The following is a 17500-nucleotide window of genomic DNA, read 5'->3' on the forward strand; positions in this document are numbered from 1 at the left end:
TACTCTCTGCCCTTCTCTCCCCTTTCTTTCTTTCTTTCTTTCTTTCTATCTCTCTCTGTCTCCCTTTCTATGACAGAGTTGGTGTTTCAGCAAGTCTGAGATAATAGTCCCATCTCCTAATTGATGGCATGTCTGTCTCTGTAATGGTAAATGAAATATTGTGGCAATGGGCCACTGTGCTCACAAGGTGCATTGTGGCAGCCTTGCGGCTCACTGGCCCCTTCGAATGAATATCGACATTTGTTTGCTATTGCTAAGGCCGTCAGACGGGGCCTTGGACTACACAGACCACCCTTTGAAACCAGGGAATTCTCATGGCTCATCTAACAGCCAGGCAGCACTACTCAATTCTTTTTTTTCTCTTCTTCTTCTTCGTCTTCTTCAGAAATCGGATTAGAGATACGCGTTCTTGTCTACTGAATTGCCTTGTTTAGTTAAACTGACAATTGGGAAGTTTCTCAGCACAAGACATGGGATGTTTTTCACTGACGGGAAAATGGGCCATTATTGAAGCAAGCTCCGGCATCATGTGCCCTTAGTTGGGCCAATTCATGTATCCTGGACCACAGCATTGAAAGAAGTTTGATTATTCTGCGTTTTTTTAAATCATATTAAGTGATGATGGTTAATTGCATTTGACTCATCAGCTTTTAGGTTCCATTCTCCCTTCCCACCGTTTGGGACTTTCCTTGCCCTCTTTGTCATCACGTATTAAACTCAAGTGTCCCAGACAGTGTGCACATGTTTAGACTTTTTATGATTGCTACTGGGGCTTTGGCATTTTTATAGGTTGAGCTGCACGTTAAAGTTAATCATTTATGGCCAGTATATACCACTGTAGTCTAGCTAGCGCAGGCCTCACGCCTGCTGTGGTTATCTTAACTTTGTTACCGCTTTTAACAGTCCCAGGGGTTGATCCGTTTATGCCTTCGCCTCCGTGGTTATCTAGCCACAGATAAAGCTGCATTTCTCCAAGCCTGTGTTTTTTTAACTGCACATATTCCATCTACTGCTTGTAGTCGTGTAAACTTTAAGGGATGCCATGTAAACTACATTAAACTTTTACAATGTGAAGACTAATACAGCTGAACAGAGTTGGAAGTTTTGATGAGTTAAGAATCAAAACAATGGTAATAACGATGTAATGATTCATATATATCACTGTCCAAATATGAGCCACATGTCCTAAACAACAACAACCACTGAAACCTCACCTTGAAAAGATATTTCCCCCAAAGTTTCCCCAAGTACGAGTTGAACATGTTTTGTCCTGCGTTTCTTTTCCCCTCCAAAACGATGATGATTAGTATGTAACGATTCCCCTGGATGAGACATTTGTCAGCTGTCTCCTGCCCTCTGCCTTCTGTGGGCTGGCCCCCGGCTGACATAATTAAGATGGATATGAATGTGGTGGTGGCCCTATCTATGCAGTGTGACTGTTCTTGGCTGTGAGAGTGATACAAGCAAACTGGTGTCCATTTACATGGCCTGGAACTGTGTGTGTTGTACTGTGGCACAAGAGCTCAGTACTGCCCCCTATAGGGGTACCATAGGAAAACATTGATCAAACTATCAAAGTAGAGTTAACAGCGCTTGAAATATTTTCTTAAAGTAATTTTCATCTTCTTTTTCCCTACCTGTGGGAAGTAGAGCTAGGGAGAGATGCTCACCTCATCCAAATTTACACAGTGTTCTCTTAGAATGGAAATACGTTTTGGCAGGCAAATGTATTCTATTTTCATAGTTTGAAACTTAATTTGCAGCCCACAAATTCTATTTAGTTTCTTATTTTGTGCTTTGCCTCCTACCTCAGGAATTTGATTACAGCAGCTGTTTTGGCCAGGATCAATGCCAGAATATTCACATTTTAAAACATCATTTACAGCCTGTGAATTCTGTTTATGTTGTGATTTTTTTTAACGTTTCGCTTCTCTCCTCTGGAGGGGAAACAATGCACAACAGTATTTAGGTTTTTATTGCCATACCAGTTTTTGGCCACAATCTTACTTATAGCACCCTTTTTTAATTTGCGATCTGTATCACATGCACAGCTTTAAACACATGTGGCTGTCAGAGGGAGCTTATTGTGGGGTTCAATAAAAATGCGTACAACCACCACACAGAAATCAAACTCATTCTCTCACCTCTGTTACTCCCCGTTGTCTCCATGTCTGTCTATCTATATGCCAATGAGACTGTGTGTGTGTGTGTGTGTGTGTGTGTGTGTGTGTGTGTGTGTGTGTGTGTGTGTGTGTGTGTGTGTGTGTGTGTGTGTGTGTGTGTGTGTGTGTGTGTGTGTGTGTGTGTGTGTGTGTGAGAGTCAGTGAGGGAGAGAGTGAGTCAGTGAGGGAGAGAGTGAGTCAGTGAGGGAGAGAGAGAGTCAGTGAGGGAGAGAGAGAGAGTCAGTGAGTGAGTGTGAGTGAGAGTCAGTGAGTGAGTGTGAGTGAGAGTCAGTGAGGGAGAGAGTCAGTGAGTGAGAGTCAGTGAGTGAGAGGGAGAGAGAGACTGAAAGATAAAGAGAACGAGAGAGAGAGAGAGAGAGAGAGAGAGAGAGAGAGAGAGAGAGAGAGAGAGAGAGAGAGAGAGAGAGAGAGAGAGAGAGAGAGAGAGAGAGAGAGAGAGAGAGAGAGAGAGAGAGAGAGAGAGAGAGAGAGAGAGAGAGAGAGAGAAGGGGGTGCCTGCCATTTTTAAAACCGGAACACCATGTCTCGCAAGTGCTGATATGGATCCTTGGCATTCCTGAAGTGGCCCGGCAGCCGCCACTAGTCCGGCGTGTTTGGCATGGGAGAGGGGGAGTGGGGGGAGTGGGGGGGAGAGGGGGTGAGGGGAGATGGGGTTGTGTGTTATTCATCAGGAGAAGGGCGAGGGGTGAGGGGAGATAGACCAGTGCATTTGGTGTGGGGAGAGAGGGGAGATGGGCCAGTGTATTAGGTATGTGAAGAGAGCGTGGAGGAGTGAGGGGAGATGGGCCAATTTGTTACATACTGTATGAGGGGAGAGGAGAGGAGAGACCGGCCAGTTCATGGGGAGAGTAGAGGAGAGAGGGGCCAGAGGGGCCGGACTGGCGGCAGACTGCACTGTGTGGGTGTCAGTGTCGGCAGCAAGAGGCTTACGAAACGGGCCCGAGTGTTGACACTGCAGAGATTTTTTGGCACTGGGAATGCGTGTGTGTCTGTGTGTGTCTGTGTGTCTGTGTGTGTGTGTGCCTGCGTGTGTGTATGCGTGTGTGTGTGTGTGTGTACAGGCGCATGCGCATTGGTGTGTGTCAGGATGGCGTGTTATAGGAGGGAAGAAGAGTGCGTTTATGGAGGTGTGTGTGTATGTCTGCGCATGCGCATGTGTGTGTGTGTGAGGAAGAAGAGGTGGAGGAGGAGGAAGCAGAAGTCATCACCGCGAGCAGGCAGCAGGCAGTTCACTTCATTCCGTCCACCGTTTTGGCCCCTGCCTTCTGCTTTTTCTGCTATACTAGGAGGAGCCATGCTGGCTCGCCCAGCAGACCCCGAGCCAGAGCCAACAACGGGGCCAGCAGCAGAGCAGAGCAGAGCAGAGCCAGTAGACATGTGGCCTGACAGCTTCCAGGCTTGGAGGACGAGTGTGAGTTTTCACACACCCTCTGCTCTCTGCTCTGCTCTGCTCTGCTCTGCTCTGCTGTGCTGTGACTGCACTGACCTCTGCGTGTCTCCGTGCATCCTCTCTCCTGCGTTTTACTGAGCCAGTGTCCACCCCCCCCCCCCCAACCCCCCCGAGCCACTAAACTACATACGCTGCGTTCCTTTTCTCTTCCCGTTTGCCTGCAAAGTAGCAAATGAATCTCACTGCTGTCATCAAATGTCAACAGATGTAGATAGCTCGGCTCGGGCCCGGGAGAAGGCAAGGCAGGACTGTGTGAGTAAGAATGTGAGTGTACGTGTCGTGTGTGTTTGAAAGAGGAGGTGTGTGTGTGAGGGGGGAGAGGGGTGTCTCTGAGTGTGTGTGTGCGCAGGGGGGTTGTGTGTGTGTATACAGCCCATGTGTGTGTCAGTGTACGGCCGTGTGTCCACATATGTGTGTGTTTAAACGAGAAAGACAGAGGAGCGTGTGTGTGTGTTTTAAAGAAGGGAGAGTGAGGGTGGGTGCGCAGATGTGCATATCCATTTGTGTGCGTGCGTGCGCGTATGTGCTGGGAGTACGGCAAGCGTCTAGGCCAGTGATCGAGCAAACCAGCGACCGAGTAAGATGAGGAGCCCAGGGCCAGGCATGCCAAGAGATCTGGGGTGCGTTTCTCAAAATTGTAGCTGTTAGCCAGCTAGCAACTTGGGTAGTTGTCAATGGGAAATTCTGTTGGAATCAACAACGTTGCTGACGTAGTTAGCAACTATGGTTTCGAGAAACGCACCCCTTGGATCTGTTTGCACTGCAGTAGCAGGAGCAGAAGGGGCCAGAGAGCCCAGCCGCAGAGAGGCAGTGCGCTAGCTAGCAGCAGCAGCCACAGTCGAGGCAGCTCAATGTGGGCCTTGTTCTTCTCAGCCCCGGCCACAACTCGGCGCAGCGCAGCTCCTCGCTCGGAGCAGAGGTCAAGCCCACAAGCCTACGTTGGAGGTGGGGGAAGGTTAGCCGTGTAGGAAACAAGACTGCATTCTCACTGAACCCCACCCCCCTCCCTCTCTCTCTCTCTCTCTCTCTCTCCACACCCCACTACCCTGCTTCTCCCATGTGACATCCTGAAGCCTTAACAAGACCCCCATTCAAAAAGCAAACCAAGGGCCCTGCCTCGCACTCTCTCTCTCTCTCTCTCTCTCTCTCGCTCTCTCTCTCTCTCTCTCTCTCTCTCTCTCTCTCTCTCTCTCTCTCTCTCGCTCACTCACTGACTGCAGAGGGGGCAGGCCAAGAAAGCCCTGACTATTATTCTTATTAATTTGGGTATTAGATTCTGCAAGTGATGGCAGCAGGAACAGGAAATGAATGGCTCGTTTTTGGACAGGCTGTGTGTGTGTGTCTAAAGAAGGGCCCTTGTGTGCGCAAAAGACCTCCATTTTGCTAGCTCTAACCCCGGAGTGCTAGTAGTGCAGAATCCTTTTTAAAGCCTTGCCTGATTTTGGACATGACATGAAATGTGCAAGGGGGGCTATTTTAAAGGGAAAAGAAGTAATGCAGGAGCATGAAGTTTGGCCTAATCCTGTGTACACACGCACACATGCGCATGTACACAAGCACACACACACACGCACGCGTGCACACACACACACACACACACACACACACACACACACACACACACACACATACACATACACATACACATACACATACACATACACACACACACACACACACACACACACACACACACATACAAAACACACACACACATACAAAACACACACACCCACAAACTACTCTTTGTTCCTGCCTGCCAGTTTGATGGCTTCACTCCTTGTGTGTGTGTGTGTGTGTTTTTTTTTTGTCTTCCCCATTCCCAAGTCTGAATTGTAATCAGCTGGATTGCGCCATACAGTCGGGGCTGGGTTGAATGGGTTGAGGGGAGTTGATTGGGCGACAGGTGGTCTATTTGGCAGGCAGGCAGGCAGGCAGGCAGGCCACTCACCCCCACACTACCGCCACACCCCACACTGGCCAACGTTCCCATCTTCCTCTACCCCACCCCACCCCACCTCACTCTCTGTGTAAAGGTTCGCTGATGGCGTCACCAAGGGCCATCGTAACGTGCGGTCACTTGCGTCATTTATGGGGGCCAAGGACCATCACGTGGCTCTCTCAAATTGTACTACCATGACACATGGAGGCACACATACACACACACACGCACACGCACACACACACATATACACACACACACACACACTAACCGGCAGCCCCCAGCATACATACAAACAAACACGCGCACACACACAAACACACACTTAAATCCCATCATAAACCCATGAACGCCAAGCGTCTGGTGTTGGCCAGCGCTGCATTGGCCCAACATTTTCTCTCTCTCTATCTCTCTCTATCTCTCGCTCCCTTTTTTACGGGCAGCTGGGGGCTTTAGGTGCGATTCCTCGCACTCCTCTCTCTCTCTCCCTCGCTCCCTCGTTCTCCGCCAGTTGCCCGAGCGCTGTTTACTTAGTTGCGCAGAAGAAAAGGGGAAAGTAAACAGAGCAGGCGAGCGCCATTGTTGGGAAGACGCGGAGGCGCCACTCTTTAAATGAAACGGGAACGGAGGTCAAATGGCCGTCTGCAGTGGAGGCAGCTTGTTATTATTTGCTAGCCCCTCTTTTGTTTCAGTTGGGCTTTTTCTTGTGTGCTCTAACTCTTTTCTTTCTTTTTGTGTGTGTCTCCCCCTCTCTCTCTCTTTCTCTTTTCTTTTTTCTTTCTATCCATTGCTTTTCCCCTCTCTCTCTCTCTCTCTCTCTCTCTCTCTCTCTCTCTCTCTCTCTCTCTCTCTCTCTCTCTCTCTCTCTCTCTCTCTCTCTCTTATCCCTCCCTCTTCCCACTTTTTTATTTGACAAAACTCTCCCCCACACCCCACTCTTGCTCTCCTTCTGTTCTCTGTGTCTCTCTTCCTGTCTCTCTCCTGCGCTCTCTCTCTCTCTCTCTCTCTCTCTCTCTCTCTCTCTCTCTCCCGCAGTCCAACAAGGTCCCAGTGGTGCAGCATCCCCACCATATGCACCCCCTCACCCCTCTCATCACGTACAGCAACGAACACTTCTCCCCCGGCACCCCTCCCTCCCACCTCTCCCCCGAGATCCTAGACCCCAAAACAGGTATGCAACTCTTCCTCCCTCCTTCCTACCCTATCTCTCTCTCACTCTCACTCTCTCACTCTCACTCTCACTCTCTCTCTCTCTCTCTCTCTCTCTCTCTCTCTCTCTCTCTCTCTCTCTCTCTCTCTCTCTCCCTCTCTCTGTTCTCACTTCTGCCACAGCTTTCTGTCATTTACTCCCACACCAAAATGTCAGGAGGCAGAATGAATGCCCACTACAGTGTTAGCATTTTAAAAACTATATCTGCCATAAACGGAAACCATAAAGAGCGCTCCAAGTAGCACGTAAGCATGTAGGCATACATAGCTGGCCATTATACACAGCTAAGTATAGTGCAGCTTCTTCTAAGCACACCTATTATGGGGCAGTTATGGATAGTTTGGTGTTTTTTCCCCGTAGAAGAGTTTTCTTTTTAGATGAGCTATTGTGCAGCAAGTTTTTGTTCGCGTCTGTCTGATTCATGGTGGTGCGATCGTGTTTCGTCTGGTAGGTATTCCGCGGACGCCCCATCCGTCAGAGCTCTCCCCGTACTATCCCCTCTCTCCTGGGGCAGTGGGGCAGATCCCTCACCCTCTGGGCTGGCTGGTTCCACAGTAAGTTTCCATCAGACTCTGGCTGACTTTCATATTATACATCGGGAGATACCCACACATATTATTTTTATATCACAATATAATTATTTGTTGCTGGTGTATTATTTTATTGTCGCATACCATCAATTGTGTATGCCGTATATACAGCACATTGTATATTTTTATACCATAGATGTATTATTTACAGATTTGTAATATTTATACTGAAATTTCTTGTGTACAGATTAAGACTGATTTTAATCTGGCTTTAAATAAATATGTTTGTGTAGATTTTCCCTCATCCAGGTAGTGACCTTTTGGTTAACTTTTTTGAGCACTATATACGGCAGTAGTGCATCAGCACCAATAGTGCCAACTGTCTCTCTGACTCTGACGCTGTCTGTCTGTCTGTCTCTCTCTGTATCCCTCTCTCCCTCTCTCCCTCTCTCTCTCTCTCTCTCTCTCTCTCTCTCTCTCTCTCTCTCTCTCTCTCTCTCTCTCTCTCTCTCTCTCTCCCTCCCCCAGACAAGGCCAACACATGTACTCCATCCCCCCAGGCGGCTTCAGACACCCGTATCCAGCGCTGGCCATGAACGCCTCTATGTCTAGGTAGGTTAGACAAGCAAACACTGTTTGGACTGCCACCGTCAGCATTCTCTCTCTCACTCTCTCCCTCACACACGCGTTCTCTTCTCTTCTCTCTCTCTATCTCTCTCTCTCACTCTCCCTCTCACTCTCCCTCTCTCTCTCTCTCACTCTCTCTCTCTCCCTCTCTCTTTCTCTCTCTCTCCCTCTCTCCCTCTCTCTCTCTCTCTCTCTCTCTCACTCTCCCTCTCTCTCTCGCTCACTCAGTCTCCCTCTTGCTCAGTCTCTGACTCTCTCTCTCTATTTCTGTCTTTCTTTCTTACTTACTTACTTCAACCTTACTCTTCCGTCTCTCTGTGTCCCCCTGTGTGTCTGTCTCGGCTTCTGCTTGTTTCTGCCACTGGCTTGCTGACTGCCAAGGCAGTCAGGTGAATAAATGATCGTCCATGCTGTCTTGGCGCTCACCAACCAACCAACGCTCAAAATATCCAAGAAACATTGTCAGGGGTATCTGCACTCCCATCCTGTAGTTTCTTCCCTCCTTCTTTTCTTCTCTCTGAAATGCACAAAGAAGAAAAAGAAAGAAAAGTGTACGGTGCTAAATTTTTCATGGCGTCTCATCAGGAGGCACGTTGTTGGAGCACCTTTGTTTCTCATCAGCATGGAGGGAAATGCTACCGAAAAAAAGCTGGTCTTTTGAAGTGCGCCCCCTCCTCATCCTCATCTTCATCTTCCTCCTCCACCAACCCTCCTGTGACTTATGGGGGTCTATTAGCTCATCATGTTGAGATGAAAGCTGAGCATAATCAATGGGGAGTTGCGTTTATGCATCAGTAACTAACGTGGAGGCCAAGAGCCTGTGAATGCAATATCTGACTTCAGTTTGAAAGTTTGAAAGTCATATGTATGAAGGTGAGTATTATGTTCTTAGGAGATGTCTTCCCCTCTGTATCGTTCCTGCTGACTGACAGTGACGTGTGGCGCTGGTGCTTTATTCAGTTTGCATTGACAAGCTCATACATATAGTCTGACTTCCACTGTGTGACCCAGGCTAGATACACCTAGAGATGTGAATATCTGCCCACTGAAAAGTTCCCATCAAAGTTCCTTGTGCTTTTCTTCTTGTCTGGGAGTTTTGAGTATTTGTAGCCCTTCCCTTGACGTCAAACCAGCGTTACACCGTTTAGTCAAGGCACGGCCCAGTGCCACAGTATCAACAGTCACCTTCCCGTTGGACATACCATACTCCTCAGTGTGGCGTCTGTATATTTAGTTCCAAGAAGATTTGAAAAGGGTGATTCCAATCTCTGTATCAATTATAATCTCTGTATAATATGAATCTGTATGAAACACTAGAACAAAGTCCCAAAGTCTCTTCAATCTTAAAGCAAACTAGCCTGAGAAGGTTTCAATGAAATGCCAGTCAATAGGAAATATTAAAATATCTGCAGATTAGTGCCATTAGTTAGGACACGGCTCTTGTTGTTGGTGGTAATTCATCAAGCGTAATTATACTGGGTTTTTCCTCCTTGTTAATGTAATATGTATTAGAAGGAATGGTAAAAGGCAATTAAACGTGCCTATCCTTGCAAATTCCAGAAATGAGCAGACAGAATGTTGGACATTTCCCAGATTGGATAATTGGGAGATTATCTTTTAAGCGCGTTTTGTTCTTTTGGGACTGTGTTGGGCAGAGGTTTATTTGAGTGCCATAGTGATCTAATAGGAGTCTCATTCAAATATGGCTTTAAATGCTGTGGGATGTGGGATAAGACGTGCTGTTTTGTTTCTGCCTGCTTCTGACGGAACAATGCTCCGTTGTGTTCTGGCTTGAGAACTTTAGGCTGTGTTCCACGGCGTGTTTTTGAGGTACAACTGCTTCTTGTTGGACTCTTCCATGTGAACATGAATCGTAACTCTGTTGGACAAGGGAGATGGGGAGGGGGGAAAAAAATCTTAATCCAATCATGTTTGGAAATGCTTGTATGCAGTCTGACAGTTGTACAAACTCAGCGGTAACCCTGTTCACTTGTTGTGTCTGAGCTGTCGAAGGTGCTCTTTCCATGACCCTCTGTAGGCTTGTCCCTCCCCTCGCCTGTCTTCTCCATCTTGAAGCTGTTGCTCCATATGATTTTCTAGGTACCGTGGTTGGTTGCTCGACACCTCAATGTGAAGTTCTGAGTCTGCTAACATACAGTCCTTGCGTACTTCTATCAGTGTAATACTACTAGTTTACACCACACATGTGCTCACTAATCAATAACAGGAGATGGGTTAACTTTGGGGTACCGGGGGGTGTGGGGGTGGCGGGTACTGTGTTGCAATGTGCTTATGCGTCCGTGCATAAACTTACTCACTTCCTTTGGGGACTCTGGTTTGAATCTGGCCAGGGTCATTTCCTAACCCTAAACCATTTCCCTTTCCCACTTTTCTGTCTAGTCTTCGCTGCTCTGTCTAATAAAGGCACAATACCCCAGAAAATATCACAAACTTCGAGATGATAACTTAATACATGATTATTCTCTTCTCTCCTTTCTGCCTCCTTCTTCCTTCCCTCTCTCCAGCCTGGTCTCCAGCCGTTTCTCGCCCCACATGGTTCCCCACCCGTCCCACGGCCTGCACCAGACGGGCATCCCGCACCCGGCCATCGTCTCGCCCGCCATCAAGCAGGAGCCCAGCGGGGACAGTGGCGGCGGCTCGATGCATGGGTAAGTCTCTCGCTCTAAGGCATTCACTGTCGTCAGGGCCGCTGACCGCTTTTGCTGGGCCTAGGACAAAGTCATCTGAAAGGCCGCCCCCAGTCAATACATACAATATAATGAAAACCTATTTTTTCCCTCCCTGGGCCCCAGACATCTGGCCCCTTTACCCCCACCCCACCCCCACTGTCGACTTCCATGGCTGTAGTAGGGTAGTCTAGTAGTCCAAGCCCATGAGTGAGTGAGCACAATCGAGCCTCCTGATCTTGGAAGTTTAAGGTCAACGATGGGGCAGCCCAACAGAACACATACACGAGAGAGAGAGAAGCCAAAGTACACACAATCCAGGATTTAAAACTGGGAGCAGGACTGAAAGAACAATCAACATACAGTTACAGTTACAGTGTGTGTGTAAAACGTCTGAGGGAAATCTTACAAGGGCCTGAAATGTCACGGCAAATAAACAAGAAATTGGCTTGCTGGGAAAAAAAAAAACTTTCTGGCAGAGGCGGATGTTTCTTTTATACAGGGCAACACACACTAACACACACTAACACACACACACACACACACACACACACACACACACACACACACACACACACACACACACACACACACACACACACACACACCAAGTGGAGTCAATGGCACAGATGTTGGACTTTGTATCTATGACGCAAAAGGGCTCCTTAAGAGTGACTGCAGGTGTTCTCCTTAAACTTGTTAGCCATTAACGTTCGTCAGCCACCGTCTAAAACAGCACACAAGCGTTGTAGATGTATGAATCTACCATTCTTCATCATTAAATGTCTTCACGTCTTCTACTTGAATTATACCTCTCACCATGACCCAAACGAAATGCCTATAGCCTCCAATGCTGTCTGTCTATCACCTGACGAGTACCTAGGGTCTACTATTTGGTCCACTCTTTATTCTGTTTGTAGATGTATTTAAGCATCATAAATATGCCCATCACTTGCTGTACAACCTAACTCTTATGACTCTTTATGCTGACTATGACACGTGTTTGTTCTTGTGCCTCTTTTATGCAACTGCTAGAGAGAATGCTCCACTTAAACCAAGTTTAATGGACAATAAAGAAGTCTTTTTTTATTTTCATGCTCTCTATCTGTTCTAATTGACTCGGATACTGCTGTACTCTGCACTGAACCCAAACTTCGTACTTGCTTGAATGTCCTCCTCATAGGTCGCTTTGGTCTAAAGCGTCTGCTAAATGTAATGTTAATGTAATATATAATATAAAAAGAGGTCTAAGTCTATACCACTATTCTCACCTTCTTCCTTTGTTGTTGTCGTCGTTGTGTATGTGTAGTAAATCCTCGGCGTCGGTGAAGAAGGAGGAGGACAAGAGGCCGCACATCAAGAAGCCCCTGAACGCGTTCATGCTCTACATGAAGGAGATGAGGGCCAAGGTGGTGGCCGAGTGCACCCTCAAGGAGAGCGCCGCCATCAACCAGATCCTGGGCAGGAGGGTGGGTGTCACTTTTCACTGTCTTAACCAGGAGTGCGTTTTAATATGTGACCTTGCCTCCTCCACTTGCCTCCTCCACTTGCTTCTCGTCATGATGACATCACTGACAACAGCATTATATTTCAATATCTTGCAAAAGCTCAATTGTAAAGTCTTTTTCTCATTTGCAATTGGGATGGTGAATGAAAAACAGTCCCTGAAAAGTTGTTGTGGCGAGGCTGACAGCTGGGAAACTTTATCGTTTTCTCCACGGAGGAGGGGCCAGGAGGCGGGACGAGGAGACAAGCACAAGTGGAGGAGGCAAGGACACATATTGGGATGCACCCCAGGACTCCGTTTCTCAAAAGCATTGTTGCTAACCAGTTAGCAACTGCGTAGGTTGCCAATGTTAAATTGCATTGCAACCAAGTAAGTTGCTAACTTAGTTAGCGACGATGCTTTTGAGAAACAGGGTCCAGGGCTCTAAATTAACTTTTTTTCATCACTAGTCAAAATGGCTTAATAGCCAAACACACACTGACTAAATGGGTCAAAGTGGCTAGTAAGTTTGAAATTTCAAATTGAAATTTCACCAGCATTTTTTTTACCGGCTGGCTGGTGTTAATTTAGAGCCCTGGTCTTAACAGAAGTGCACTTCAGTGTCTTCACATGCGCTGGATATACAAAGGAATGATCCCATGCGTGGGACAGACATGGGACAGAAATGAAAGTGTAAGACAGGATACCATATTGTACGAACATAAGATTGGAACATGCACATACACAAATGATATCTTCTCTCTCTCTCTCTCTCTCTCTCTCTCTCTCTCTCTCTCTCTCTCTCTCTCTCTCTCTCTCTCTCTCTCTCTCTCTCTCTCTCTCTCTCTCTCTCTCTCTCTCCGTCCGTCTCCCTCCCTCCCAGTCTTTGTGTTTATCTCCATCTCTTCTCTCCTACACACACACACACACACACAGACGTACAAATAAAAAAAACACACTTGACCTCAGTGCCACCCATCACATGCCTGTGGTTCAGGCGGTGGGTGATGCATCATGTCTTCTGAATCCTCTGCTCTGCTATTCTAGATCTCTCTGCGTCACGTCGTCTCATTTCCAGCTCCATAGGAAACACATATTTGCTCTTGTTGTTGTCATGACATGGCCCAAGTGCATTCCCTATAAATTGGCCCATTAGCTTAAATTGCTGGTAAATGCGACAGACTTCGACTCAAACGACTGACCTGTCACTTGTGTATGTTTTGTGTTGTATGTGCGTGCGTGCGCGTGTGTGCGTGCGTGTGTGCGTGCGTGTGTGCGTACGTGTGTGTGCGTGTGTGTGCGTGTGTGTGTGTGTGTGTGTGTGTGTCTAACATTACAGTGGCACTCTCTGTCTCGGGAGGAGCAGGCCAAGTATTATGAACTGGCGAGGAAAGAGCGGCAACTGCATCAGCAGCTATACCCCGGATGGTCGGCCCGGGATAACTATGTGAGTACTCTTGCGTATGTGTGTGCGTGTTTGTGTACAGCATGTGTGTCTTTTCGTGTATGTGGATGGTTCTTGTGTGTGCGTCTGTTTGTGTACAGCATGTGTGTCTTTTCGTGTATGTGGATAGTTCTTGTGTGTGCGTTGTTTGTGCACAGCATGTGTGTGTTTTTGTGTATGTGGATGGTTCTCACGTGAGTGCGTGCGTGCGTGCGTGCGTTTGAACAGCACGTGTGTCCTTTTGTATATGGAAACGGTTGCTGTGTATGCTTGCGTTCTTGCGTCCATGCATGCGTGACTGGCTGCTGAGTGGCTGTGTGATTGTACATGCGTGAGGTTTTATTTTCTGTGTATGTATATTATTTCGTTTCATTAATTGGACACGTGTTTGTCTCCTCAGGGAAAGCGAAAAAAGCGAAAGAGAGACAACAAGCCTGAAGATTCACCAGCGGGTAAGTGTCTTCCTCAATTCCTACACTGGAGCAATGTGTGGTTGGGTGCCTTGCTCAAGGGATGCAAGGATACACCTTCGCCTTATTGGTCAGGGTGGGATTCGAACCTGAAACCCTCTGACCAACTCCTTAACCATTAGGCTGCGGCTTCCCCACTTTTTACTCTGTCCGTTTGATTGAACTCCTATCCTATTCATCATCTACTAACCCATGTCTACTCTGCTCTACTCTCTCGCAAGCAGCATACGAGGCCCAGTGCTTATAACACTGGCTGGTATGTCTTGCTTGGCCAAGCTGCTTGGGTGCATGTAAGCTAGCTTGTCTAGTCTCACTCACAAACTCGCCTGCCAAGCTGCTCACATAGCCTCTCCATCCCTTCTCCCTCACCCTCCCTCCCTCTATCCCACCCTCCATCCCTTCTCTCTCACCCTCTCCATCCCTTCTCCCTCACCCTCCATCCCTTCTCCCTCACCCTCCCTCCCTCTATCCCACCCTCCATCCCTTCTCCCTCACCCTCCCTCCCTCCCCCTCTCCATCCCTTCTCCCTCACCCTCCCTCCCTCTATCCCACCCTCCATCCCTCCATCCCTTCTCTCTCACCCTCCCTCCCTCTATCCCACCCTCCATCCCTCCATCATTCCATCCTTTCCTCTTCCTTTCAGTCTCTCCCTTTGTCTTTGTGCATTGCATTTATTCATATATCTGATTATTAGTGGTGTCAACAATAATCGATTCGGCAATGCATCGCAATGCGGGGCATGGACAATTAAATTCAATGCGGCAAGTGTCATAATCGATGCGGCATATTTTTTCAAGTTTCAATTACTTCCGTGGATCCGTGGATTTCCGGAGCAAATGAATGTTAAATTAAATAAAAGCACTTCAAAGCATTGAAAACTGCAAGACTGATACAGAAAACAGCCTATAAAATGTTGCTCAGTATGTGACTACTTGTATTGCCTCATCATGGCTGATGAAATATTTGCTTTGCTTTCAGTAGAAATGTAATGTATTGCAATGCATTGTAGAATTGCATCGAAACGAATTAAATCGAATCAAATCAAATCGAATCACTACCTCCCGAATCGTAATTGAATCGAATCGTGAGGGCAGTGGCAATGCACACCACTACTGATTATTTCATTTGCTGATTATGTTTACACATTTGCCGTTCGTCATGTTCTGCACTTTGGCTCTCTTCAACCACGCTTATTGTCATTCATTGTTCATAATATACATATTGCATGGGTATACATGCAAATGCTAGCACTGCATAATATTATCTCACTGCAATTCTGTCTAAATGGAAGTGGACGGCACACATGGATTGCATTAAGAAGGCACCAATTGAGGTGTACATTAGCTGATTGTTGCATTTGATTGGTACTATTGGAGGTGTGCATTGGTTCATTATTACATTGAAAGGTCCATGACTTCATTGCCTTGTTGCTGCTTATAAAGGACACTAATCCCGTTGTGTTTTTTCCTCCCCTGGCAGAATCCTTCTCCCCTCAGAGCAAGAAGCCGTGCGTGCCGTACCTGTCCTCCGAGAAGATGCTGGACAGCCCTACCTCCTCCCACGGCAGCATGCTGGATTCCCCGGCCACCCCCTCGGCCGCCCTGGCCTCCCCCGCGGCCCCCGCCGCCACCCACTCCGAGCAGGCCCAGCCCCTGTCCCTCACCACCAAGCCCGAGGGCCGCGGAGCCCACCACCATCACCACCACCACCACCACCACCCCCACCACCCTTTCTCCTTGCCGGGCAAAGCCTCTGGCTCCACCGGCGGCTCGACCTCTTCCTCTTCCTCATCTTCTTCCTCTTCCTCCTCCACCCCATCCTCCATCCATTCTGCTCACCACGGCATCTCACTCCACCTGGGCTCGGCCGGTAGTCCGCCCGCCGGGCTGTTGACCAGGCCCATCCCCTTCACCTCTCTGCCCCCCTCCATGCTCTCCCCGGGCTCCCCCTACCACCAGGCAGCTCTGCATTCCCATCATGCACTGCTACAGACGCAACCTCTCTCCTTGGTTACCAAAGCGACGGATTGAATCAAAACAAAAATGGTCTTTGTTGTTGTTTGTTGTTTTTTTCCTGAATAATAGAAAAAAAAGAGAAGAAAAAGTTTTTACCGCTGTATATTGATTGCTTTTTACCCTTTTTATAGAAATTAGACCATTTTTAAAAATAGTTATGAAAAGGAATAATTATTGGTCAATATTTGACCACCCCTCTGTTTTTGCTTCTCTCTGTGAAACAAAGTGTATTTTTTTGTAAATTGCCATATGGTTACCTTTTACAATTGCATTTCTCCAATGTTCTCCTTGTAAAAAAAATGACATGTATAAAGTTCCCCCTACCACCATTTTGTTTTTTGTTTTTTTTGTTTTTGTTTTTTTTATTTCAAGGATACCATTTTGTAGTTTTTAGTTCAATCTAATGGTAGTTCTCTCAGTTGTAGGAGTTCTCAGTACTGCCTTTTTTCTGTTGTTATACTTTTTGTGAACCCACCTCAGCCTTTCCCTAACCCCGTTGTGTGTGACCCTCCTAAGGCTCCATAGATAATAAAAACCAAGTTATTTCTAAAGGCTCCATTGTGTTTTTGAGAGAGAGGAACGCTTCATGTGATTGCAACCTGATTGCTGAGTAACGCCACTCCCGTATTACAGTGTGTGACATTGCTCTGTAAATCAAATTAGGAATCCTCTGACTAGCCTTTTCTGCTGGCAATAAATATGTTAACCCCTATGGATTTTCTTTTTTTTTTGTAAAAACAAGCATTTCTGATGTGGGAGGGAAAGAGTTGCACAGCATGTGGTGCTGAAGGATTTAAACAGCAACAGATTTTTTGTAGTTTGTGCGTTGCCATGGTACTGCAGCCTTTTCCAAACTTATTCTTGGTTTGCAGCTTGAAGTCCAAACAGTGAGGACTTCAGAAAAGTCCCACTGTAGCGTGTAGGCTGCCTGTATGTGAAAAGTCCCCACTGTAGTGTAGGCTGCCTGTATGTGAAAAGTCCCCACTGTAGTGTAGGCTGCCTGCCTGTGTGTGACTCCACATGGGGTCTCCCCAAAAGTTTATGGCCCTGCACAAGTGCCCCAGACCCCCCCCCTTCACACACCCACACATACACATACACACACATACACACACACACACACACACACACACACACACACACACACACACACACACACACACACAGAGACACACACACAGAGAGACACACATCCACCTCCACCATACAGTCACTCAAATACACACACACACACTACCACCACCACCAGCACTGGTACACACCACCACCACCACTTGGGTTTCTGGCCCATTTATCTGCCGTCTTGCTCCGGGGTTTGGTGTAAATCACGCTGCAGGCCCCCCTGACCACTGGGCCCAGGGCACAGGCAGGCCACAGCTGTCCCCTCCATCACTCTCTCTCTCTTTTCCTCTCTCTCTCTCTCTCTCTCTCTCTCTCTCTCTCTCTCTCTCTCTCT

The 17500-nt window shown here is 47.5% G+C and overlaps 1 protein-coding gene across 1 annotated transcript in view; it reads left to right on the forward strand.

Annotated features, from left to right (window-relative positions):
• tcf7l1a (transcription factor 7 like 1a) overlaps positions 1 to 16760 on the forward strand; it is a 52599-nt gene extending 35839 nt beyond the window's left edge. Inside the window, exons 5-12 of the mRNA XM_063210051.1 lie at positions 6611 to 6746; positions 7237 to 7339; positions 7844 to 7927; positions 10468 to 10611; positions 11939 to 12098; positions 13455 to 13562; positions 13960 to 14011; positions 15509 to 16760. Coding sequence (XP_063066121.1) covers positions 6611 to 6746; positions 7237 to 7339; positions 7844 to 7927; positions 10468 to 10611; positions 11939 to 12098; positions 13455 to 13562; positions 13960 to 14011; positions 15509 to 16059 — 1338 coding nt within the window. The 3' untranslated portion in view covers positions 16060 to 16760. The remainder of the gene's footprint in view (positions 1 to 6610; positions 6747 to 7236; positions 7340 to 7843; positions 7928 to 10467; positions 10612 to 11938; positions 12099 to 13454; positions 13563 to 13959; positions 14012 to 15508) is intronic.
• Positions 16761 to 17500: the final 740 nt, after the last annotated feature.

Source organism: Engraulis encrasicolus, chromosome 11, assembly GCF_034702125.1.
Source record: "Engraulis encrasicolus isolate BLACKSEA-1 chromosome 11, IST_EnEncr_1.0, whole genome shotgun sequence".
Classification (NCBI taxonomy): domain Eukaryota; kingdom Metazoa; phylum Chordata; class Actinopteri; order Clupeiformes; family Engraulidae; genus Engraulis; species Engraulis encrasicolus.